Source organism: Anolis sagrei, chromosome X (genome assembly GCF_037176765.1).
Source record: "Anolis sagrei isolate rAnoSag1 chromosome X, rAnoSag1.mat, whole genome shotgun sequence".
In the NCBI taxonomy this organism is placed as follows: Eukaryota; Metazoa; Chordata; class Lepidosauria; order Squamata; family Dactyloidae; genus Anolis; species Anolis sagrei.
The window spans coordinates 75,454,753-75,481,339 of record NC_090034.1 but is presented as its reverse complement, the minus strand read 5'-3'; the positions used below and the strand labels follow the sequence as shown (position 1 = coordinate 75,481,339).

Sequence of the window (26,587 nt, the reverse complement as noted above, 5' to 3'; positions counted from 1 at the left end):
AAATATAACTTTCCTATCCCCGAACAGTAAACAGCCCCTTAAGCAGCTGAGGGGGAAGGGGCCCAAGGCTACTAGGAATTGTAGGAATTGAAGTCCAAGCACCTGGAGATCCCTAGTTTGCCCATGCCTGAACTAGCCAATGGACTTCACAATTAAAACTCATACAAATCAAATAAAACCCCAAATAGTAAAAATGCAGGAGTAGCATCTGTAAAAGTTCATAGAGTAAGCCAAGGTTATTTTTGTGAGATTTAAAAAATAACGTTGCTCTCAGCAGTTGTAATTTCCCAGCACAACGACCTGCAGCTCCTTGGAAACCTTTTAGTTCAAGTGCTGGCTGGCTTAAGAGGCAGAGCTTTTTTAGTCATGTTTGATCATTAACCTAAATGTGAATCTCAAAGTAGATGCGATTGTACGTCTGACTCGCAGTCTCATAAATACTAATCTGGATGCCAGTTTCTGCTCTTTTTATTTTCATGGCATCTGGAAGCAAAAGGCCATATCCATCCATTTCTGAGGTCCTGCAGCCAGGATAAGAAAACTGTCCAGTAGGGTTGTGCATTCAGGGTAAACCCTGACCTGATTCGTGTCCCAGCTTTCAATGGGGGCCCAATCCGTTTTTTGGGAGCTTCCTCCCAAAGAGAGCAGATATCTCTATTTGCTCTTCAGTGCCAAAAGATCAGTTTTCTATGGGCCCATTATGGGGGGGGGGGGCTCCCACCCAGATTCCGCTTTCCAGCGAACGCTTCAAAGAGGGTTCTTCTAACCAGCTGTTTCTACTCTAGAGGAGGCACTTAATTGCATGCACTGTCCTATTTTGCCACAGAAACAGCCTTATAACAATGGTTAAAGCAACTAAAAAAGTTTTACTTCAGCAAAATGATAGTACTCTAACAAACAGCAGCAAAGGAACAGAAAGAAAATCCCAAAAGCAAAGCAAAAGTCTAACATCAGACATGAAACCAGTCTTTAGCAAAAAGTCTGCGCGGCACTTGCTGGAGCTGCAAGCAAGGAAGCTGGAGCACAGAAGCACTGAGTGGAATAGTTGCTGCCAACATTGACCACTTCCTCGGCTCCCAGCACAGGTGTTACTAAAGCGAGGTCTGATTGCTCGGCAGCCTTGCAGCAATTCTAGCTGACTTTCTCTTTTTGCCCTTCAGTGTTCCTGAAAAGTAGGAACTGGCAGTATATTTTCCTCGCCCTCTTCTTCCTTCTCAACACTTGCCCCCATGTTCCCAATTCCTATGTCTCCTGTTCTACCTCCTCCTCTTCAGAAAAGGAGGGCAAAACAATATCGCCTGTGCTTTCCAAAGCCTACAGCCGAGCACCTCATACTTTGTGATGTCAAAAGCAGGCCAGGAGTCAAGAACCGTTCCTGCTTTGCTTTCATGTTGAACTGATTTTTCGTAGTGGGAGGGGCCTTCCTGTTCCATGCTCCCAAAGAAATGAAGGAAACAGGAGAAACTAATTCCGCGCATAACTCTACTGTCTAGTCCACCTTAGTGGGTTTCCAAAGTGGGTTTGCGAAGACAACTGACTGTGTGTTTCCTCTGTGGATTTTGTGTGTACAAATGTATGTGGGTCCCTGATGTTTTGCAACCAAGACATCTGCCTCAGGTGGCACAGAAAGCTTTCCTGGTACAGATGCCCAGGAGAGGATTTATGGGTCGCAAGGGCTTTCATGGGAGAGCGGTCTTCAAAAGAAACCCAATTAGCTGACCAGGGTGAGATCTAAGCCCATCCTCTCATGCCGGAATATGGGAATAACACTTTTCTCTGGTCTCACCTGATTCATGTACAGGCAGTCCCCAAATTGTGAACAAGAGGGTTCAGTAGGTGTGTTCTGAAGTTGAATTTGTTTGTATGTCAGAACAGGGACATTTTTAAATGTTACTCCAGCCAGCCAGCCAGCCAGCCAGCCAGCCAGCCAGCCAGCCAGCCAGCCAGCCAGCCGGATAGATAGATAGATAGATAGATAGATAGATAGATAGATAGATAGATAGATAGATAGATAGATAGATAGATAGACAGACAGACAGACAGATAGACAGATACCTATCTAGCTTTGGATAGCATAGGGAAGGGTTAACATCCATGGGGTGTTTCTTGTGCTGTCTATGCCCCCGTTAAGAAGAGTTCACTTCACTTCACAGATGATGTTGCAAGGGGCTGCCCATCATTAATATCAAAACAGCTTCAACTAAATAAATAAAAAAATAAAAAAATCAAGCATTTGAGTGCCTTTCAGATGCAGAAGTAACGAAGCACACACATTTTATCATTTTTACAAACACACTCAAGTGAAATTGGCAAGGTGCAGTTCATCAACTTTGTTCCGAACGAAAGACACAAATCCCCATTATCAAATGATATTTCTCCTTGGCGACAGAATATTAGACATATGTGTGAAATAAATCTGTGTAGAGTGAATCCACCGAGTTCATTGAACTGTCAGAAATGCACGAGATGTTTTCAATTCTTTGAGTAAAGTTGAATAAACATGCACTCAAACCCAGACCTTGAAGTCATAGGCCCCTTCTACACTACCATATAAAATTCACATTATCTGCTTTGAACAGGATTATATGGCAGTGTAGACATATAATCCAGTTCAAGGCAAATAATGTGGGTTATCTGCTTTAATCATCAAGATTATATGGCAGTGTAGAAAGGGCTGTAGGCATTGAGAATATTGGGTCTGGATAGTTCATCCCAATTCCCTTTCTCTCACATACAAAAGTCAGTTTCACTTCCAAATGTCATTTAATAATAATAATAATCTCAGGCTGCTTCTTTTGCACCTATAAATAGAATTATAAATTTTGGAAAGTTCTTCCAGGCAGCACTAAATCATGGGTTGTAAACAGGGGCAAAAATCCCGGGACTTCAGAAGAGGTCCACATATAGACCTATTAGTTCCGGGATTTCTGCCTCTGTTGTCCAGACTTGATGCTTTGTTGCAAGGTTTAGAGGTTCCCAAGATGGCCACCATGGGACATCCACCAGAAGCTTCAGCATAGTTTTTTAAAAAAACAAAAACCTCAAGATGCAAATATGCGGAGAATCACTGCAGTGAATCACTGCAAAAATTCTGGCTAGAGAAACTGCCCTCCAGGTGTTTTATGAAATATCTGCCACACAAATAAAGTGTATGGGATAGGACCACTTCTGCCCAAGTCAGCCCTGTACAATCAAACAGGAACACGCACGTTAGAGCCACAAATTGACACTTTTTAGAGTCTGGCTGCCTGGCCATCTGTCCAGACAGATTTGGCTGTGTACTTGTGGCATCAAACAACAGGGTGCTGTTCCTGGGTTATGCATGGCTGTTCCTGATTGCTCTTCTTGAGAAAAGATGTACAACATTGACGAGGGGACCACAACTTTGTCCTGGCCAGAGAAAATGTGCCCTCTACACCTTTTATGAAGTCTCTAGCACACAAAGTTTTTGCCTTCTACACAAGCGTCATCTTCTTTTTAAAAACAATCAACATAACAATATAAAAACATATATAAAAGCCAGTAAAACGTGTAAACTCCGGTGTCATCCTGTTAAAATCCATTTCCAGTAACTGTCTAGCCCAGGGGTCCACAAACTTTTCAAACAGAGGGCCAGGTCACAGATCCTCAAACTGTTGGAGGGTCGGATTATAATTTTTTAAAAAAATGAATGAATTCCTATGCACACTGCACATACCATATTTGTAGTGCAAAAAACACTAAAAAACAATACAATAATTAAAATGAAGAACAATTTCAACAAATATAAAATTATTAGTATTTCAATGGGAAGTGTGGACCTACTTTTGGCTGATGAAATAGGATTGTTGTTGTGTGCTTTCAAGTCGTTTCAGACTTAGTTTGACCCTGAGCGAGGGCCAGGTAAATGACCTTGGAGGGCCGTATTCGGCCCCCGGGTCTTAGTTTGAGGACCCCTGGTCTAGCCAATCCAACTTCATCATTCATAATTTCATGTTATCTATTCCGCTGTTTTCTCAAAGCTTGCACAAAGAGCCAAGTTTTCACCTTTCGGAAAGTCAGAAGGGAGGGGGCCGATCTAATAGTCGTAAGGCCGAACAGGGTATAGGGTTACAGCCTGTGTTGGATGGGGTCGCACTCCCCCTGAAGACACAGGTTCGCAGTTTGGGTGTGATCCTGGACTCATCGCTGAGCCTGGAACCTCAGGTTTCGGCGGTGACCAGGGGAGCATTCGCACAGTTAAAACTCGTGCGCCAACTGCACCCGTACCTTGGGAAGTCTGACTTGGCCACGGTAGTCCACGCTCTGGTTACATCCCGTTTAGACTACTGCAACGCTCTCTACGTGGGGTTGCCTTTGAAGACAGATCGGAAGCTTCAACTAGTCCAACGCTCGGCAGCCATGATACTAACAGGATCGGAGCGCAGGGAGCATACCACTCCTCTGCTGCATCAGCTCCACTGGCTGCCGATTTGCTACCGGGCTCAATTCAGAGTGCTGGCGTTGGCCTTTAAAGCCCTAAACGGTTCTGGCCCAAGCTACCTATCCGAACGTATCTCTGCCTATCAGCCCGCCAGGACCCTAAGATCTTCTGGGGAGGCCCTGCTCTCTATCCCGCCTGCTTCACAGGTGCGGCTGGCGGGGATGAGAGACAGGGCCTTTTCTGTGGTGGCCCCTCGGCTGTGGAACGCCCTTCCCATGGAGGTAAGATCAGCCCCCTCGCTAATGGTGTTCCGAAGGAGATTAAAAACTTGGATGTTTGAACAGGCATTTGGTTAATCAGTGCAATGAATGTGACGATTACAGGAATGGAAATATGGATGACGAATTTGGATCACGACTCTAGTTATGAGATGCATTGTGTTGTTATTGTTGTGTCAATATTGTATATTGTGCTCTAATGGTTTTAAATTGTATATCGTTGATTGATCTTATCCTTGTTGTAAACCGCGTTGAGTCGCCTGTTAGGCTGAGAAACTGCAGTATACAAGTAAAGTAAAGTAAATAAATAAATAAATAATATCCCTGGGGAGGGAGTTCCATAGCCAGGGGGCCACCACTGAGAAGGCCCTGTCCCTCGTCCCCGCCAATTGCACTTGCGATGTGGGCGGGATCGAAAGCAGGACCTCTCCACACAATCTTAATCTCCTAGATGGTTCAGAGATATGTTCAGACAGGTAAGCTGGGCCAGAACCGTTTAGGGCAGTGGTTCTCAACCTGGGATCCCCAGATGTTTTTGGCCTTCAACTCCCAGAAATCCTAACTAGAAATGATAAACTAGCTGGGATTTCTGGGCGTTGTAGGCCAAAAACATCTGGGGACCCCAGGTTGAGAACCACTGGTTTAGGGCTTTATAGGCTAAAGCCAGCACTTTGAATTGTGTCCGGTAGCAGATTGGCAGCCAGTGGAGCTGGTGCAACAGATTAGTTCTGTGCTCCCTGAGCGCCTCTCCCGTTAGTAAGCTGGCTGCTGCCCGTTGGACCATTTGAAGCTTCCGAACAGTCTTCAAAGGCAACCCCACATAAAGCACGTTGCAGCAGTCTATACAGGATGGAACAAGAGTGTGGACCAAGTCAGACTTCCCAAGGTACGGGCGCAGCTGGCGCACAAGTTTTAACTGTGCAAATGCTCCCCTGGTCACTGCCGAAATCTGGGGTTCCAGGCTCAGCGATGAGTCCAGGATCACACCCAAGCTGCGAACCTGCGTCTTCAAGGGGAGTGTAACCCCATCCAACACTGAGTGTAACCCTATACCCTGTCTGGCCTTTCGACTGACCAGGAGTACCTCTGTCTTGTCTGGATTCAGTTTCAATTTGTTTGCCCTCATCCAGATCGTCACAGCGGCCAAGCACCGGTTCAGGACCTGAACAACCTCTTTAGTAGCAGGTGGAAAGGAGTGACAGAGTTGGACGTCATCTGCGTACAGATGACACCACACCCTGAAACTCCAGATGATCTCCCCCAGTGGCTTCATGTAGATGTTAAACAACATGGGGGATAATACTGCATCCTGAGGAACCCCACAAAACAATGGGTTCAGGAGATGAGAACGTTGAAAAGTCTTTAAAAGTCTCTCATGCCTGAAAGAGCCTAGCAACTCCAGCTGATATCAAATGCGCTGGATGCTGCTGCCTTGGCCAATCGCCTTGACTGCATGCACCTGCCCTCAGGAGTTAAAGGTCCAAATCTCAGTCTCCAGAAACATTGTGAATTGCTCTGAATGACTGGAATGCAATGAGGACCGTGCTGAAGATCTGTTGTGGCTGCCTGTCTGTACCAGTTGTCCCGCGGCAAAGGAAATTGAGACATTTGAATGTGGCACTTCATTTATTTTTGTCGTTGTTGTCCTCGTCCTTTGACCATGGGACCTTTTGCCTGCAAGATAAGGCCTCCACTTGCACTGTCGCCAGGCTGCCGTGACTGTGAAAAAGAGAGAGCTGTACAAAAGACAGCATTCCACTCAGCAGAAACCAAAAGGATGTGACTGATTATAGAATAAACCGTGTTGTCTGGCTGGGGCTTCCTGATAGACAAGCTGGAGAAATACCGGAAAGCTGCAAAGATTAAATTCTTCTTGGTTTAGGAGCATCCGTTTTTGACACGGAGAGGGGAAAAGGGCCTTTGGGCAGAAAGCAGCGGGTGTGTTCCGGCTGTGGCGGATTCACAGTGTAATCTAGACCAATTATGTTCTTTTGGAAGAAAGGTGTACTAAACTGTTCAAAGGTGGCTGCATGTGTGTGCTTTACACCCACGCGTCATACATTTTCTGCAGCAGACAGTGTATACACACCAAAGAGTTGCCCTGGATGTGGTTTATGTTTGGTTCCCAGGAGGACTCCCTTCTGGAAATGGACCATGCAAAACTTTCTCAGCTTCAGCCATTGTGTGTTTGCAAAGGCAATTGACTGTATTTCTGCTCTGTGGATTTTGTGTGTACAAATGTACGTGGGTCCCTGCTGTTTTGGAAGAAGACACTTATCTCAGGTGCAACAGAAAGCTTCCCTGGTTCAGAAGCTCAGGAGAGAATTTATGGGTCACAAGGACCTTCAAAAGAAACCCAATTATCTGACCAGGGTGAGATGATGATGATGATGATAATAATAATAATAATAATAATAATAATAATAATAATTTGCTACCGGGCACAATTTAACCTTTAACCTTTAGCCTTTAAAGCCCTAAACGGTTCTGGCCCGACCTATCTGTCCGAACGCATCACCCCCTATGAACCAGTTAGGACATTAAGATCGTCCGGGGAGGCCCTGCTCTCGATCCCGCCAGCCTCACAAGCACGGCTGGCGGGGACGAGAGAGAGGGCCTTCTCCGTGGTGGCCCCTCGGCTGTGGAACGCCCTTCCCGCAGACGTTAGATCGGCTCCCTCCCTGCTGGTGTTCAGGAGAAGAGTGAAGACCTGGCTCTTTGAACAGGCGTTCAATTAAGCAGTGCAATCAATTGACTGAGTTTGGAACTGGAATAATGGATGAGGAGATCGGATTGTGATTTTACTGATGAGACGTGACGGATTAGTTATTGGATGTGTTGATGTTTGTTCATTTACTGATGTATTGTTGTATTGTTTTAACTGCTTTAGTGATTGTTTAGATGCTAATGCTATGCACTTTGTATATTGTCCTGTTGTGAACAGCACTGAGTCGCCTACGGGCTGAGATAGTGCGGTATACAAATAAAGTAAATAAATAAATAAATAAATAAATAATATACTTTATTTATATTCTGCTTTATCTCCTTGAAGGGACTCAAAGCGGATTACAATACACATATAATAATAATTATAATAATAATAATAATAATAATAATAATCTTTATTTATACCCCGCCACCATCTCCCCAACAGGGACTCAGAGCGGCTTACATGGGGCCAAGCCCGAACAACAAACCACAATATAACAATACAAATTGAAGTAAAATTTATTATTTATTTACTTGATTTATATACCGCTTTTCTCAGCCCTCAGGTGACTCAAAGCAGTTAACAACAGCAAAATTCAATGCAAAACATCATAAAACGATTATGGGACAGTTAAAACAATAGCATCATCAACAATTAAACATCAATATAACAATCATTAGCGTCTCATCAGTAAAATCAGAATCCAATCTCATCATCCGTTAATCCATGTTCCTATATTCATTACACTGCTTAATCGAATGCTTGTTCGAACAGCCAGGTCTTCACTTTCCTCCAAAAGACCAATAGGAATGAGGCCAATCTGATATCTATAGGAAGGGCATTCCACAGCCGAGGGGCCTCCACTGAGAAGGCCCTGTCTCTCGTTCCTGCCAGGCGCGCCTGTGATGCAGGCGGGAATGAGAGCAGGGCCTCCCCAGATGATCTTAATGTCCTAGTTTGTTCATAGGAGGAGATGCGTTCGGAGAGGTAAGTAAGGCCATAACTGTTTAGGGCTTTATAGGCTAACGCCAGCACTTTGAATTGTGCCCGGTAGCAAACTGGCAGCCGGTGGAGCTGGCGCAACAGAGGAGTTGTATGCTCCCTGAGTGCCGCTCCTGTTAGTAACCTGGCTGCCGAGCGTTGGACTATTTGAAGCTTCCGAGCAGTCTTCAAAGGCAACCCCACGTAGAGAGCGTTCCAGTAGCCTATACGGGATGTAACCAGAGCATGGACTAAAATAAACAACAGAACATTAAAAAGTAAAACATCAAAACATATAAAACAATATACACAGAACATAGGAACCAAACATAATGACATATGAGACAAACATTCAATGCCTTGTACACACAGTAAACAATGGCATGCAACATAGGCAAAGGTAAAGGCCCCCTTTTTTCCATCTCCGGCATCTGGATACAATGCTCAACTGCAGCCATGGGGAGATGCTTTTGTTCCATTTTTCAATGCCGAGGAGCCTGCTGTCCATAGACATCTCCAGTTGTGTTGCCGCCACATTGCATATCTGCATGGGGCACCCTTTTACCTTCCCGCCAAGGTGGGACCTATTGATTTATTCACATTGCATGCTTTCAAACTGCTAGGTCGGCAGAAGCTAGGGCTGACAGTCGGGAGGTACCTCAACTTATAGCTTCAAAATGCCAACCTTCTGGTCAGCAGATTTCCTGCAGCTAGCGGTTTAACCCGATGTGCTACCACAGCCCATCCTCTCAAGCTGGAATGTGGGAAAAACCCCTTTCGTTGATCAAAATCTCACCTGATTCATATATAGGCAATCCCCAAGTTACAAACAAAATGGGGTTTGTAGGTTTGTTCTTAAATTTTATTTATTTATTTATTTATTTATTTAGTACACTTGTATACCGCTAATATCTCAGCCTAAAACGGCGACTCATTGCGGTTTACAACATTTAAAAACAACAATATTCCAATTAAAAATATAAAACACATACATATACAATACACAGTATTGGGCCACCAATACAGACCAATGCATCTCTTAAATTAAAATCATAATCCAATTTCATTGTCTGTGATTGCCAGTCCTTGATCAGAGATTTCATCGCATCGGATTAGCCGAATGCTTGCTCAAACATCCATGTCTTGAGTTTTTTCCGAAATACTATCAGCGAGGAGGCTGATCTTATCTCTATAGGGAGGGCATTCCAAAGCCGCGGGGCCACCACAGAAAAGGCCCTGTCTCTCGTTCCTGCCAGCCGCACCTGTGAAGCAGGCGGGATGGAGAGAAGGGCCTCTCCCGAAGATCTTAGGGTCCTGGTGGGCTGATAGGCCGAGATACGTTCGGATAGATATGTTGGGCCAGAACCGTTTAGGGCTTTAAAGGCCAATGCCAGCACTTTGAATTGGGCCCGGTAGCTAATCGGCAGCCAGTGGAGCTGGTACAGCAGAGGAGTTGTATGCTCCCTGCGCCCTGCTCCTGTTAGTACCATGGCTGCCGCCCGTTGGACTAGTTGGAGCTTCCGAGCCGTCTTCAAAGGCAACCCCACGTAGAGAGCGTTGCAGTAATCAAGGCGGGATGTAACCAGAGCGTGGACTACCGTGGCCAAGTCGGACTTCCCAAGGTACGGTCGCAGTTGGCGCACGAGTCTTAACTGTGCGAATGCTCCCCTGGTCACCGCCGAAACCTGGGGATCCAGGCTCAGCGATGAGTCCAGGATCACACCCAAACTGCGAGCCTGTGTCTTCAGGGGGAGTGCGACCCCGTCTAACACAGGCTGTAACCCTATACCCTGTTCGGCCCTGCGACTGACCAGGAGTACCTCTGTCTTGTCTGGATTCAATTTCAATTTGTTCTCCCCCATCCAGACCGTCACAGCGGCCAAGCACCGGTTCAGGACCTTGACAGCCTCCTTAGTAGCAGGTGGGAAGGAGTGACAGAGTTGGACATCATCTGCGTACAGATGACACCGCACCCCGAAACTCCGGATGATCTCGCCCAGCGGCTTCATGTAGATGTTAAACAACATGGGGGACAGTATTGAACCCTGAGGAACCCCACAAAACAAAGGTTGTGGGGTAGAACAGGAGTCCCCCAGTAACACCTTCTGAGACCGACCCTCGAGGAATGACCGGAGCCACTGCAAAGCAGTACCTCCGAGACCCATTCCCGCGAGGCGTCCCAGAAGGATACCGTGGTCGACGGTATCAAAGGCCGCTGAGAGGTCGAGTAGCACCAACAGGGACACACTCCCCCTGTCGAGCTCCCGACGGAGATCATCCACTAAGGCGACCAAGGCTGTCTCGGTACCATGCCCCGGCCTAAAGCCAGACTGTGCCGGATCCAGATAATCCGTGTCTACCAAGAATGCCTGGAGTTGTGAGGCCACCACACGTTCCATGACTTTGCCCAAAAAGGGGAGATTGGAAACAGGCCGATAGTTGACGAATTGAGTGGGGTCCAGTGATGGTTTCTTCAACAGCGGTTTTATCACAGCTTGCTTTAAGCTGGCTGGAAATATGCCTTCCCGAAGGGAGGCATTAACCACCACCTTAACCCACTCGGCCAATCCCCCTCTGGCCTCCTTTAGAAGCCAGGATGGGCAGGGGTCTAGGATGCATGTGGTAGCTCTCATTCCTCCAAGCACCTTGTCCACATCCTCGGTTTGAACCAATTGAAATGAATCCATCAAAATTGGACAAGCAGATGCTCGTGTTACATCCTCAGAGACTGCCGTTAATATGGTATCCAGTCCAGAGCGGATCAAAGCGACTTTGTCTGCAAAGAACTGAGCAAAGGCTTCACAGCGAGCTGCCGAGTCATCAGGGCACCCATCCTGAATGGTGGGTTTTAACAGGCCTCTGACAACTCGGAACAGTTCAGCCGGACGGTTCTTTGCAGACGCAATAGTGGCTGCAAAGAAAGTTTTCTTTGCGGCTCTTATTGCCGCGGCATATGACCTTAAAAAGGACACAAACCGTGTTCGATTTGGCTCGCTCGGATCCGAACGCCACACGCCCTCTAGTTCCCTCTTCTTTCGCTTCAACGCTGCCAGCTCCTCAGTAAACCAAGGGGCTGGTTTAGTTCGGCTACTTGAGAGGGGACGTTCTGGAGCGATCGTGTCTATTGCCCTAGTCATCTCCCCATTCCAGAGAGCGACCAGGGCATCAACAGGATCACCAACCGAGGTGGCGGGGAATTCCCCAAGAGCCATCAGGAATCCCTCCGGATCCATAAGCCTCCTGGGGCGGACCAATTTAATAGGTCTTCCACCTCTGCGGAGGTTAGGGGGTGCAGTAAGTCTAAAGCTGACCAGGTGGTGGTCGGTCCATGGCAACGGAGAGATGGATAACTCCTCAACACCGCCGCCTTCCTCCCATCCCTGACAGAAAACCAAGTCCAATGTATGTCCAATGGAATTTGTAAGTCAGGACAAGGGCATTTTTAAGTGTAACTCCATCTATATAAATAAAAATGCAATGTTCGTTTGTGGGATTAACATAACTCAAAAACCACTGGGCAAATTGACACCAAATTTGGACACAAGACACCTATCAGGCCAATGAGTGACCATCGCTCATAAAACACTGAAAAACACACCATTACAATGCATGCACAAACCCACACACATATGCCAAAACACACACACACACATAAATATATACAAATATATACACACAGAAAAACACATATACACAGACTGGGCCACAGCAACGCGTGGCAGGGAACAGCTAGTGTGTGTGTGTGTGTGTGTGTGTGTGTGTGTGTGTGTATATATATATATACACACACACACACACACACACACGTGTGTGTGTGTACTCCCCCCCCCTTCTCTCTCTCTCTCCCTCTATCTATCTATCTATCTATCTATCTATCTATCTATCTATCTATAGCTTTGGGTAGCTTAGGGAAGGGTTTACACACCTGTGATATTTGATATTTACTCCTGTTCAGAAGATTTCACTTTACTTTCTGTCCTTGTGAGAATTGGATTTTGGAAAACGTGGCTTGTCATGGAAACGGATTGTTGAGAAAGCTTCAGTTGAGATACTTTTCCCTCTTGATAACTCTTTCAGGACTGAATTTCCCTTCCCAGAGGATAGATTTCCTCTCACTTCCTGGTGTCTCACCCTGTGCTTAACTATAAGTCGTTTGTAAGTCAGATGTTTTTAACTATTGTCCGAGTTCAGTGCCTAAAGTGCTGTTGTGCCCACTATCCAAAGGCCTGGCTCCAAAACCACGTCTTTAGTTTTTTCCTAAAAGTAAGGAGGGAGGATGCTGATCTAATCTCGCTGGGGAGCAAATTCCATAAGTGGGGGGGGGGGGGTCACCACCGAGAATGCCCTGTCCCTCGTCCCCACCAGACGCGTTTGAGAAGCTGGTGGGACTGAGAGCAGGGCCTCCCCAGTAGATCTTAAATTACGAGGTGGAACATAGAGGGAGATACGTTCGGATAAGTAAGCTGGGCCAGAGCACTCTATGCATACAGCTCTGTGTCTCCTTTCCTGCAAGGCCCTTTAAGGATGCTGCAGAAATTCCCTCTTATCCACCTGCTGTTCTCTAGAGCAGAGCTTTCCAAATTGCGTGTCAGGACACACTATTAGTGTGTTGTCTGTAGTCCTGAAAAATGCTTCCCCCCCCCCCCCAAAATAAAAGCAGTACTGAAAAGACGGAGAAGGAGGAAGGGACCCCCAAAGGGCATCAAGTCCAATTCCCTACATCCAACTCCCTACAACTAAGACTCGTGCGCCAACTGCGACCGTACCTTGCGAAGGCTGATCTGGCAGGAGTAGTCCATGCCTTGGTCACCTCTAGGGTGGATTACTGTAATGCGCTCTACGTGGGGCTGCCCTTGAAAACGGCTCGGAAATTCCAACTGGTCCAACGGGCAGCAGCCAGGATGTTGACTGGCGCTCTTTACAGAGAGAGGTCAACCCTCCTGTTCAAGGAGCTCCACTGGCTGCCGTTTATCTACCGAGCCCAATTTAAGGTGCAGGTGCTTACCTACAAAGCCCTGAACGGTTTGGGACCAGCCTACCTGCGTGACCGCATCTCCGTCTACAAACCCACATGCTCTCTCCGTTCATCTGGAGAGGCCCTGCTCGTGATCCCACCTGCGTCGCAAGCGCGTTTGGTGGGGACACGAGACAGGGCCTTTTCCGTGGTGGCCTCCCGACTCTGGAACACCCTCCCCAAAGATCTTAGACAGGCCCCTACATTGGCAGCCTTCAGAAAGAACTTGAAGACCTGGCTGTTCCAATGTGCCTTTCACGAATAGGAAACTTCCAATACCAAGTCCCAGAAGCAGTTTATTAAAGCCAAGACCGCTGCACACTGCACACTGCACTTGTCCATAAGCCTCATTTCCACCTGTCACATCAGCACTTTTAACCCTTGTACCCTTACTCTGGCCCGGCCCAGTTTTATTGTGCCTTAGTGGATTGTTCTTTGCTTGTTCTTTTAGATTGCTTTAATTGTTTTAATTTGCCTAGGTTTCGTATTGTTGTATTGTTTGTTGAGGCCTTGACCTTTGTAAGCCGCATTGAGTCCTGCGGGAGATGCTAGCGGGGTACAAATAAAGTTTAATAATAATAATAATAATAATAATAATAATAACAACATCCAAACAGGAAGGCACAGTCCAAGCACCAGCCTCCATTTGAAAACCTCCAGAGTGGTTTGATCAGTACAGAAGTGATTTCCTTTTTTCTCCTTTCAGATTGGCAGAGTCTCGAACTAACCCTCAGGACCTTGACATCGGCTTGACTGCTCAAGATATCCAGAGTGCTGAAATCCTGTCACCCGTCGACTGGGACAAAGTTGACGCCGTGAGAGCAGGAGAAAAAGACGACAATCTCTTTGGCTTCTGACGTCTTCCCTGCGTGTTCTCCTGACGTGCTTTTTTGGACTTCATTAACCACTATGAACCTGATGCACTGCCATCTGGGTGATTTTAACTGGAGGGGGTGACCAAGAAGGGGAGGGACAGCTATACATTTGGTTTATTTGGATGGCGTTATGGCACTCTGCAACTCTTTTGACCAAAGCTAGAGATCTTATAATGCATCTTTATATGTGATCTGTCTTTCCTTCTTTCTTTTATTATTTTTTTTTTCCTGAGGGGGGAGGTCTTTTTTCTATATGTAAATGACGAGACACTCCTTTGAGCATATTTATTCAAGAACCCCTTCAGTTTACATATATTATGGAAATTTTGTAGCATCATCTAACTTTAACATTACAGTATTAGACAGCTTTTCCCACTGGAATCGAAGTGCTAGAAGATAGCATCAGGGCCGTCTTTTGAGGAGGGATAGGGTCCTGCTGTGCAACATCAAAGAGATCTTTTTTCCAAGATGAGTGTCCTGGGAAGGCAGGGGTTTCTCTGGGGGCCCTTCCACACATCCCTGTATCCCAGAATATCAAGGCAGAAAATCCCACATTATCAAGAGTGTGGACTCAGATAACCCAGTTCAAAGCAGATACTGTGGGATTTTCTGCCTTGATCTTCTGGGATATAGGACTGTGTGGAAGGGCACTGGGAAGAAAATGTTGGAAGCTGCTTGGTTGGTTAGAGCAGAGAGGCACTGAAGGCAAGGAGGTGTGTTTGTGAGGCTTCACTATGGAAGGCTGGAAGATTGTGTGATGGGCGGCCCTTTATCCTCTTCTATACAACAGGCATGGGCAAACTTTGGCCCTCGAGGTGTTTTGGACTTCCCACTCCCACAATTCCTAACAGCCTCAGGCCCTTTCCTTTTCCTCCCCCATTCCACATGCTTGTAAGTGGTGCCCCATAGTAGCTGCATGGACAAGTCTGTCGCGGGATGCTGGTAGTGAAGTGATTTATAGTTTCCAAATCACGACCTCCCCGAACTGCTGCAAGCTGGATAGCAAGTGTCCCAAAAGTCAACAAAAATACAGCAGAGCACTTTCACAGCATATTATTAATTATTATTATTATTAGCTTTATTTGTACCCTGCTAACATCTCCCGAAGGACTCGGTGCGGCTTACAAAGGCCAAGGCCCTCAATAAAACAACAGCATAACAAATACAACAATAAAACTCATAAAGCAAACCAATAAACATTAAAGCAATAAGAGTAAAACATCAAAACAATACATCATGACACATTTAAAACTAGGGTCGGGCCAAATGTAATGAATAAATTAAAAGTGCTGGACATGACAGGTGAAATGTAAGGATTTTAGGGTAGGTGCAATGTGCAGGCAATCTTAAATCTCTGGTAAAGTGCATAAACACACTTCAGCCCGTCTATCAACAGAGTCCAACTGCCAGCATCTACACACACTTTATAGTAAACTCATGGATTCAGGTTTTCATCCAAAATATCCAGAGGATTTAATATACAGATATACAAACAGGATACCTAGATCCACTTTCCTTGTTATTGCAAACAATCAGATTGAGTAAATAGTCATATACAGCATAGGCAGATACTCACATAGAGTCACACAGGAGAGAGAGAGGTGGAGTCTTTCATCCTCTTTATATAGCCACCGGCTTATAGTAAAAGACACTGGCTGATGCAATAACCCACACATGGTTATGACTCAACCATTACCACATCACCTTAGGTCTTGCAACATGACATTCAATGCCATTACCCAGGTGTTTTTTTAATTTTCCACATGTTTATCAAACAGTATTTTTCCATGGTTAGAAAGCTTTTCCATTTCTATCCAACAAAGTCATAACTAGATGTAACTTGGGCTGTATGGCCATGGTCTAGAGGCATTCTCTCCTGACGTTTCTCCTGCATCTATGGCAAGCATCCTCAGAGGTAGTGAGGTCTGTTGGAACTAGAAAAAAGGGTTTATATATCTATGGAAAGACGAATCAAGGAATATGAAAGGCACTACAGACTACTTCAACCAGAGAAATCAGCCATAGCAGAGCACCTGATGAACCAACCTGGACATAGCATATTATTTGAGAACACAGAAATGCTGGACCACTCTCACAACCACCATGTCAGACTACACAGAGAAGCCATTGAAATACACAAGCATGTGGACAATTTCAACAGAAAGGAGGAAACCATGAAAATGAACAAAATCTGGCTACCAGTATTAAAAAACTCTAAAATTGCAACAACACAACAACAGAGAGGAACCAGGCAGGGACATCTAATTACCTCTCAACAAAAGTTTGCTCCAAGCACATTGTATGCTAATCAAGGTGGTCAGTTGAAACATTCACACCTAGCTCTAGCAGACAAGAGTCCTTTGTCTCACCCTGGTCATTCCATATACAAACCCTTTTTCCTAGTTCCAACAGACCTCACTACCTCTGCGGATGCTTGCCATAGATGCAGGTGAAACGTCAGGAGAGAATGCCTCTAGACCATGGTCATAGAGCCCGGGGGAAAAAAAACATACAATAACCCAGTGATTCCGGCCATGAAAGCCTTCGACAATACATTAGGAGTAACTTATTACAAGGATCATCAGTAGGGTTTCCTCTAGTCCCTCTGACCCAGAACTGGGGAAGCCGCCCTCTTAATCAATGAAAACCATTTGAAATCTTCCAACTTTGTTTCAGATCCTATGGCAGAAAGAAAGGTGAGCCACATGGAAGCACTATGCAAACCAACCTGTTCTCTGCTTCTTAATCATCAAGGCCACAATCCACCCATCAAGGCCATAACCCCCACTCCCAAAAGGGTTTCCTAAGAGTCCAGATAACATGTGCTAGAATATCCTCTTCTATACAACAGGCATGGGCAAACTTTGGCCCTCGATGTGTTTTGGACTTCCAACTCCCACAATTCCTAACAGCCTCAGGCCCTTTCCTTTTCCTCCTTTCCCCCTGCTTAAGCAGCTGAAAGGGAAAAGGAAAAGGCCTGGGGCTGTTAGGAATTGTGGGCGTTGAAGTCCAAAACACCACAAGGACCAAAGTTTGCCGATGCCTGGTCTATAATATGTGAGGAATAGTTGCAATAAACATCAAACGCAGGAGCTTATTTCCACAGGAATGCTTTGTCTTTTGTTGTAGCTATTCACAGTATTCACAGCTCTCTAGAATCCTTCAGTTCATCATACATCATCGCCACATCCAACCCCAACTTATTCTGTTGGTGTTCTTATATACACTTGTAATGTCCCATTCATGCCTTCATTATATTAGATGCCTGATGCAAACCTAACTTCAGGATTTCATTATCCTCAGACTTAATCACTGTAACTATGAATCGGCACTTAAAATACTCAAAGTAACCCAGCATTTTATCCTCAAAATAGGTTAGTATATCTTAAAACTCAAACATTTCCGCCAAAAACAGATTTATCCTTCAGCATCCCACCAGTAATACATGTAGTTTGCTTATGAATATGTTTCATTCTAGGCTAGTTCTATTATATTTAAATTCCTTAGAAAAAGATGCAAAAGTACTCATGAATAGGACACCAATGTAGCATCACACTCTTTTGTAGCCTCACAAATGTTGAGCCTCCTGAAATATCGATGAGGCCAGGCAGACAGAGGCCCTGTAAAGCTTCCATTCAGTCTTGCATCTGTCTATTCATATGAGAGGCGTTCATTAAAGATTTCCCCTGACCCACTTTTATTTATCACAGGATGCTGAAACTGCACATGTGCAATGATATAAGTCTCTATAGGTTACGTGCCAATTTACAACTCAGAACTGATAACAGTCTTGATTTGACAGGTGCTGAAGTGGTGTGAAGTTTGATAATGGGCCCAGCAGAATACAGAGCAGTCCTCAAATTCCTTTACTTGAAAGGCCGCACACCAAAGGAGACATTTAATGAGATGGAAGAGGTTTATGGTGATGATTCCCCATCAGATGTAGTAGTCAAAAACTGGCATCATCCATTCCAATGTGGTCGGACTTCGGTGCAACAGCTCCAATTCCAGGGCAACCCCACTCTACTATTGATGAACACACCATCCAGCAAGTTGAGGCCACTATTTTGGAAAATTGCCACATAACAATTCACCACCTAGCCCAGAATGTTAAGATTAGTTTGGGGTCCATGGAAAAAAATCATCCAAGACCATCTTCACATGCATAAGGTATCCGCTCACTGGATCCCCTGGCTGCTCACACCTTTCCAGAAGCAGGAACAAGTCTAATGCTCTCAGGTTCTATTGGCAATGATGTGCCATGGAAACCAGGAGGACTTTTTCAACAGAATGATCACACAGGGTGAAAGCTGGATTCAGCACTATGATCCTGAGACTAAAGTCCAGTCAATGCAGTGGAAGCATCACGACTCACGGCCTCCAAAAAAGGCACAAGCCCAACTCTCGGCAGGCAGGTCATGCTCACAGTATTTTGGGACCAGCATGGAGTAGGATTTATGGATTTCCTAACAAAGGGGACCATGATCACTGGAGCATTCTAGGCTTCACTACTGCAGAAATTGGGGGAGGCCATCAAAACCAAGAGACAACGGGATTTTGGCCTGCATCAATAGGAGCATAGATCTATTGAAGTAATGCTACCCCTCTATTCCGGTTTGGTTAGACCACACCTGGAATATTGTGTCCAATTCTGGGCACCACAATTCAAGAGAGATATTGACAAACTGGAATGTGTCCAGAGGAGGGCAACTAAAATGATCAAGGGTCTGGAGAACAAGCCCTATGAAGAGCGGCTTAAAGAGCTGGGCATGTTTAGCCTGAAGAAGAGAAGGCTGAAAGATATGATAGCTATGTATAAATATGTGAGAGGAAGTCACAGGGAGGCGGGCGAAAGCTTGTTTTCTGCTTCCCTGGAGACTAGGACGCAATGGAACAATGGCTTCAAGATACAAGAAAGGAGATTCCATCAGAACATGAGGAAGAACTTCCTGACTGTGAGAGCCATTCAGCAGTGGAACTCTCTGCACCAGAGTGTGGTGGAGGCTCCTTCTTTGGAGGCTGGATGGCCATCTGTCAGGGGTGCTTTGAATGCAATATTCCTGCTTCTTGGCAGGGGGTTGGACTGGATGGCCCATGAGGTCTCTTCCAACTCTATGATTTTATGATTCTATGATTCTATGAATGTGGCATACTCACCAAAGGTGTCCGCCTTCTGCAAAACAATGCACCAGTTCACAACCCACCTGTTGCCCAAATGGAAGCATGCTCCCGTGGCTTTGAAATTATACCGCATCCCCCTTATTTATCCAACCTTGTACCATCAGACTTCCACCTCTTTCCAACAAGGAAGTTATTTTTGAAGGGCAAACATTTTTCAGATGATGAGACTCTGATTTCTGAAGTCACATCATGGCATTTGGAGCAACCTGTCAACTTCTACAAGCGAGGTGTTGACTGTTGCTTTAAAAGATGGGAGAAGTGTGTTTCCTTGGGTTGCACCGATGGAGAGAAGGACTCAGAACTGGGCCAAGTTTCATTGTTCTCAGTCCACAGGAAGTGGGTCAGGGGAAATTTTTGATAAATGCCCCTTGTACAGTAGAGAGAAGCCTGTCCCTGCATTTCATACTCAAGGGGCTAGATCGCACATTTGAATGTTCGTCTTTAACAAAATAAAAAACCAAAACACTAGAATGTCAGGGATTAAATGTTGTTAGTTTTAGACTTATCCTTATCATGCTTGTTTTCCATTTTCAAGGAATGAAGTTGGAGGGAAGGAGTCTTGGAGTGATGCTAGTCACAACCTTTTATATAAAAAAAGAAAAAGAAAAGAAATCATGCATTCATTTTCAGTTCATTGGGTGTTAATTGATCTGCTTTTGTGTGGCTGAGGCGCCTTCTATACTACCATATAAAATTCAGATCTGCTTTGTACTGGATTATATGGCATGTAGTAGTAGTATTTTATTTGTCGTGTCAGAGCAACCAGTCCATTATATTATATTTCTAATAGAACAAAGCAAACAAACAGACAAATACAAAACTTGTGAGTTTGGTAGTTGGTTAAATGTCCTTTGACCAGTATCTGGCCACTTGGAGTGCTTCCGGTGTTGCTGCAAGAAGGTCCTCCATTCTGCATGTGGCAGGGCTCAGGTTGCATTGCAGCAGGTGGTCAGTGGTTTGCTCTTCTCCACATGTCGAGGATTCCACTTTGTAGCCCCATTTCTCAAGGTTGGCTCTGCATCTCGTGGTGCCAGAGCGCAGCCTGTTCAGCGCCTTCCAAGTCGCCCAGTCCTCTGTGTGCCCAGGAGGGAGTCTCTCATTTGGTATCAGCCATTGGTTGAGGTGCTGGGTTTGAGCCTGCCACTTTTGGACTCTCGCTTGCTGAGGTGTTCCAGCGAGTGTCTCTGTAGATCTTAGAAAACTATTTCTAGATTTAAGTCGTTGATGTGCTGGCTGATACTCAAACAGGGGATGAGCTGGAGATGTCTCTGCCTTGGTCCTTTCACTATTGGCTGCTACTTCCCGGCAGATGTCAGGTGGTGCAATATCGGCTAAGCAGTGTAATTTCTCCAGTGGTGTAGGGCGCAGACACCCCGTGATAATGCGGCATGTCTCATTCAGAGCCGCATCCACTGTTTTAGTGTGGTGAGATGTGTTCCACACTGGGCATGCGTACTCAGCAGCAGAGTAGCACAGCGCAAGGGCAGATGTCTTCACTGTATCTGGTTTTGATCCCCAGATTGTGCTACTACTACATGCTCGCCACAGAAGCGACCAGCATGTAGTAGTAGTAGTAATAATAATAATAATAATAATTCTTTATTTATATCCTGCTTTTCTCCCTAATGAGACCCAAAGTGGCTCACAACATAATACAATACAAATCAAGCACATTTAACCTAAAATACAAGACAAAATCACATAAATTATGTCCAGAAATAAGATATAAATAAATATTAAGCATTAAAACATTTAAAACCAATTACCTTTATATATACACAGACACTCTTCCATATATAGTGAAATCCTATATACAAAATTGGATGCAAAATGAAATGCAGCATTTAAGACAAAATGTCCTCCAGTTCTCTCTTTATATGAGAGACAAATGTATGAACCATGAAAACACAATAAATCAGATTGCCACCATACCAAGAAGATATCGGGGAGTGCACATCAGTGCTTTTGCTTTACCATAGGAATGTGGACCTCTCTGGGTACATTCATATGGAAGCGTCTCTTGCAACTTTTATACAGGTGGAAATAGGAAAAACATTTCTACAAAAATCCAGTATATCTCCTTCCCTTCTGTCCCAGATTGTGTGTAGACTTAGATAAATCCAGTTCAAAGAGGATAATGTGAAGCTGGTAAGGAGGGATGATGAGGGATGGAAACAAAAAGGTCCCTTCCACACAGCTGAATAACATCCCCCATTTTCTACTTTATTTACATATTTATATACCGCCCTTCTTAGCCCGATTTGATCTGAAATATATGGCAGTGTGGACATACATAACCCAGTTCAAAGCAGATATTGTGGGATTTTCTGCCTTGATATTCTGAGTTATAGGGCTGTGTGGAAGGGCTCTGAGAAGATCTCAGCTTCTTCAGAAGGTTGAAGGTCCTTCTACACTGCTATATAATCCAGATTATTATATCAGATAATCTACATTATTTGCTTTGAACTGGAATATAGGAGTCTCCACTGCCATATAAAATCCATCTTGTCTGCTTTGAACTGAATTATGTGACTCATATAAACCAGTTGCAAGTGGATAATCTGAGGCTGGATCCACACTTCTGTATAATCCGGTTTATCAAATAATCCAGATTATCTCCTTTGAACTGGATTATAGGAGTCTATACTGCCATATAAAATCCATTTTATCTGCTGTGAACTGAATTATATGGTTCCTATAATCCAGTTCAAAGCAGATAATCTGAGGCTGGATCCACATTTCTTTATAATCCAGTTTATCAAATCAAATAATCCAAATTATCTGATTTGAACTGGATTATATGAGTCTACAGTGCCATATAATCCAGTTCAAAGCAGATAAATTGGAGTATAGGCAGTATATATAAGGCCTGGATTATCTGCTTTGAAAATCTGGATTATATGACAGTGTAAATCCAGCCTCTATGCCTATCGAGTGGTGAAGTTGTAGTCCTGTGTTGGTTCTCATAAGTGACGAACTATATATTTATCGTGTCATCAGCAACCATACCATTGTATTACATTTCTAACAGAACAAAACAAACAAACAGATTTAAAAAACCACAAATTTTGCAATCTTGGTAGTTGATTAAATGTCCTTTGACCAGTATCTGGCCACTTGGAGTGCCTCTGGTGTTGCCGCAAGGAGGTCCTCCATTGTGCATGTAGCAGGGCTCAGGTTGCATTGCAGCAGGTGGTCAGTGGTTTGCTCTTCTCCACACTCGCATGTCGTGGATTCCACCCTGTAGCCCCATTTCTTAAGATTGGCTCTGTATCTCGTGGTGCCAGAGCGCAGTCTGTTCAGCGCCTTCCAAGTCGCCCAGTCTTCTGTGTGCCCAGGGGGGAGTCTCTCATCTGGTATCACCCACAGATTGAGGTGCTGGGTTTGAGCCTGCCACTTTTGGACTCTCGCTTGCTGAGGTGTTCCAGCGAGTGTCTCTGTAGATCTAAGAAAACTATTTCTTGATTTAAGTCATTGACGTGATGGCTGATACCCAAACAAGTGATGAGCTGGAGATGTCACTGCCTTGGTCCTTGTTTCAGCCTCACTTAACAATGTTGTTTGCTGTGTTTCTCTTCTTCCTTTAAACTCTCTTAAATGGGAGCCAAAAAACCCGAACCACCAGAATAATTGGTTGAAGTGGCTCAAAAGCATCTTTATCTCCTGATACTGGAAACAGGAAATTGTGATGGCTGCTCAAAACTGAAAGAACAAAACGCTTGCCTTTGGAGTATTTGGTGGGCAGGAATAAGTGATTTCTCTCTCGCCCAGTTTAAGATTGGAAAAGGCATCTTTTATCTTAAGGCGTGTCACTTTGCACTTTAGAAACAAAACGTGAGCTGCCGTTTGGATTCAAATGTCACAACGGGACTGTGCAACGCTGTAACCTTTCTTTATCTGCACCTTTTGAAAATCCCTTTTTTTCCTTCTCAGACAGACACATCACGCATCAGATATTCTTTCTCAAACTGACCTATCGCTCTTTTGCAGTGCAAAATGTTGGAAGACACATCCATCACATTGATGGAGATTATGGGCAATTCTGCTGTCTCTTTTTACATATTTTTTTATATTTGCCATCAAGGAAGGAATGCATTGTTGACATTTCACTATCAACTGACAGCAATGGACAGTGTGGTTCTTGTACTACTACTTCTTTGTTTCTCATCTTCCTGCATCACCACCAACACCTCCTTCTCCTCTTCATATTCTTTCTCCTCGTCCTCCAATTCTTCTGTCTGCTTTCTTTCTCTTACTTTAAGTCCATTAGTTCAGTGTTTCTCAATCTTCCTAATGTTGTGGTAACATTATTTTCGTTGCTACTTCATAACTGTAATTTTGCTACTGTTATGAATCATAATGTAAATGTCTGATATGCAGGATGTATTTTCATTCACTGGACCAAATTTGGCACAAATACCCAATATGCCCCAATTTGAATACTGGTAGTATGGGGGGGGGTTGATTTTGTCACTTGGGAATTGTACTTGCTGGGATTTATAGTTCACCTACAATCAAAGAGCCTTCTGAACTCCACCAACGATGGCATTGAACCAAAATTGTCACACAGAACTCCTATGACCAACAGAAAATACTGGAAGGGTTTGGTGAGCATTGACCTTGAGTTTTGGAGTTGTAGTTTACCTACATCCAGAGAGCACTGCGGACTCAAACCGTGGTGGATCTGGACCAAACTTGGCACAAATACTCAGAATACTGGTGCTGTTTGGGGAAAATAGACCTTGACATTTGGGAGTTGTACCGCCCTGAGTCGCCTGTGGGCTGATATGGACGGGATATAAGTGATGTAAATAAATAAAATAATAAATTGTAGTTGCTGGAATTTATAGTTCACTTACAATTAAGCTAATTTCCTCCTTGGTGGAAGGTTTCGCCGTCTGTTTCCAAAAAGGAAGAGAAGGACAGATGGAACCTTCTCTGTCAAAGAGGTTCCTAAGACCATCAGAAATATGTGTTTTTGGCTCCCTAACTGAGTATTCTACATTCAAATCAAGATCAGCACTGTCCCTACAATTGGGCAAAGTGTGGTGACTACTTCCCAAAATCCTTCCAAGGTGTGCTCATCATCCTGTCCTTCACTCCTACATCAGATGAAGAACTTTCCACTCTTGCCAATGTTCCACTTTTATCACCTTATCTGTTACAAACATGCATAAAGCAGAATTAGATTCGGAAGAAGGAGGCGTGAAAATTGGAGGAAGGAGAATCAGGAATTTAAGATATGCAGACGATACCATATTACTAGCAGAAAACAGGAAAGACTTGGAACGATTGCTGAAGAAAGCCAAGAAGGAAAGTGCAAAGTTGATAATTAAGCAAATAACAAAACTGTCCACATATGATTTGCATAACTTGGCAATGAATCCACTGAAACTTTTCAAACATTGACTCAATCATTAATTGGAATTATTATAATGAATGACCCCCCCCCCCCCCAAGGATCCTGACCCCCAGGTTGAGAAACGCTTTAAATCCCTTAATTCCTCTTTGTCTTTCTTCATATTCCTCTTTCTTCCTTATCTTCTTTTTGTTCTTCCTTTCCTTGTTCCCTTGTTCTTGTTTTGATCCTCATCTCATTCCTCTTTCTTTCTCTCTTGCTTCTTCCTCCTCTTCTTCTTTATCATCCTCTTCCTCTTTTTAGTCAACTCTCATTTCCATTTACATAGAAAAGTAATTTGTTCCCCCACATTTAAGTCACTGAATTTAAAAAAGCCAAATTGGATAAAAAAATAAAATAAAACAAAACAGACATAAAAATCTGTTGGGAAATCTGTGCTGTTTGGCTCAAAAAAATTTAACCCTAATCTCTAGGTGATGGTGGATCTTGGCTGGAAACTTCTGTCTGTCTGGCATTCAGGATTAATTCCAGTCTGTGTTTCCAATTAAGCTAATTTCCTCCTTCATTATCTAATTTGGGAAGATTCCAAAGAAATTCCTGCTTCCTTTCCATGGTCTCCAGCTTCCAAAAATAAAATGAAAAATGCTACAAGAAAATTCAAAAATCAAGATGCAAAATCTCTTTCAGAAACTTTTCTCTGCTTCCTTTCACCTATCCTGTAAAGCTATTTTCCTTTTAATCTGTGTACATGTGTCTGGGCTCATAACCCTTTGTTGGGGAATCTGAGCTGTTAGGCTGAAAGATAACCCTCAGTTGGGGTGATTCCACCATAAATATAGCAGAGAACAGAAGTAGACTTCATAACTAGCAGAAATGTATGTGCGATTAAACTGGAATAAGCTTCCATTCTTAGGATGGCACAGGATTGCAGAGTCAGAACTTTAGGTTCAAAAATATTTATAGAAGTAAAAGAAATACATTCTAAATAGAAAACGTCTTGGGGTAGCTTACTAAATCTCAATATTTCTAAAAGGTTAAAAAAAAGTTTTTTAAAAATCCATGCAGCTACATTTTGCCTAGAGAGAGCGGCAAAATGTGCATCCTCACTGGAAGGAAGGAAAGACAGAAGGGACGATGTAGGCGAAAAGCCACATGGCCAAACCCAGGGCAATAAAAATACCTTTAAAAAGGAAGCCCCCTCACAGAGCATTGCTACATCTTCAAAAGGGGAGTTGATAATGACAGGGAGGAGGAGGAGGAAAGACGAAGCCCTTTTTGGTAAACGTGCATAGAAATATGGGGGAGGAATCCCTCAGTCTAATCCTATTTCTAGTCTATCTACTCATTGAGGATTGGAGGCTTGATGACACAAGAGACTTGTGCAGTCCAGGCATGAAATCCAACAAAATCAAAACAAAACAACAAAAATGAGCATTACATGACTGTCCCTCTTCGTGTGTATATATGTGTTCCCACTTCTCCCCTTCTGCCCACTTGTGGTTCATACAAATGCTGAAAACAGAATGTCTCAGCCTGATTTCTCATTTGGTACGGCTCTGGTTTTAGAAAATTAAATAATGGAAGAATCAGGATTATGATTATTAAGAGATTATGCTAAACCATGATCCTGAATCGCTGCACTGTGACACAGTTTGCTGTGCTTTGTGGCCTTGTTGGAAATATACTAATCTGTTTTATTGAATTGTAATTGGCCTTTGAAATGCTCGTCTTAGTTTCCCAAAGACCCTTGTTTATAACCGTGTTCATCCCACAGTTGGGACAAAGTA

General features: G+C 44.2%; 1 protein-coding gene across 2 annotated transcripts in view; it reads left to right on the top strand.

The window, feature by feature from the left end:
* Positions 1–14,438, top strand: part of LDLRAP1 (low density lipoprotein receptor adaptor protein 1) — a 156,687-nt gene extending 142,249 nt beyond the window's left edge. For both annotated transcript variants that reach the window (XM_060784440.2, XM_060784439.2), the window contains exon 9: positions 14,092–14,438. In XM_060784440.2, the coding sequence (XP_060640423.2) occupies positions 14,092–14,242 (151 nt within the window). In that variant the 3' untranslated portion in view covers positions 14,243–14,438. The remainder of the gene's footprint in view (positions 1–14,091) is intronic.
* The last annotated feature ends 12,149 nt before the right edge of the window (positions 14,439–26,587 follow it).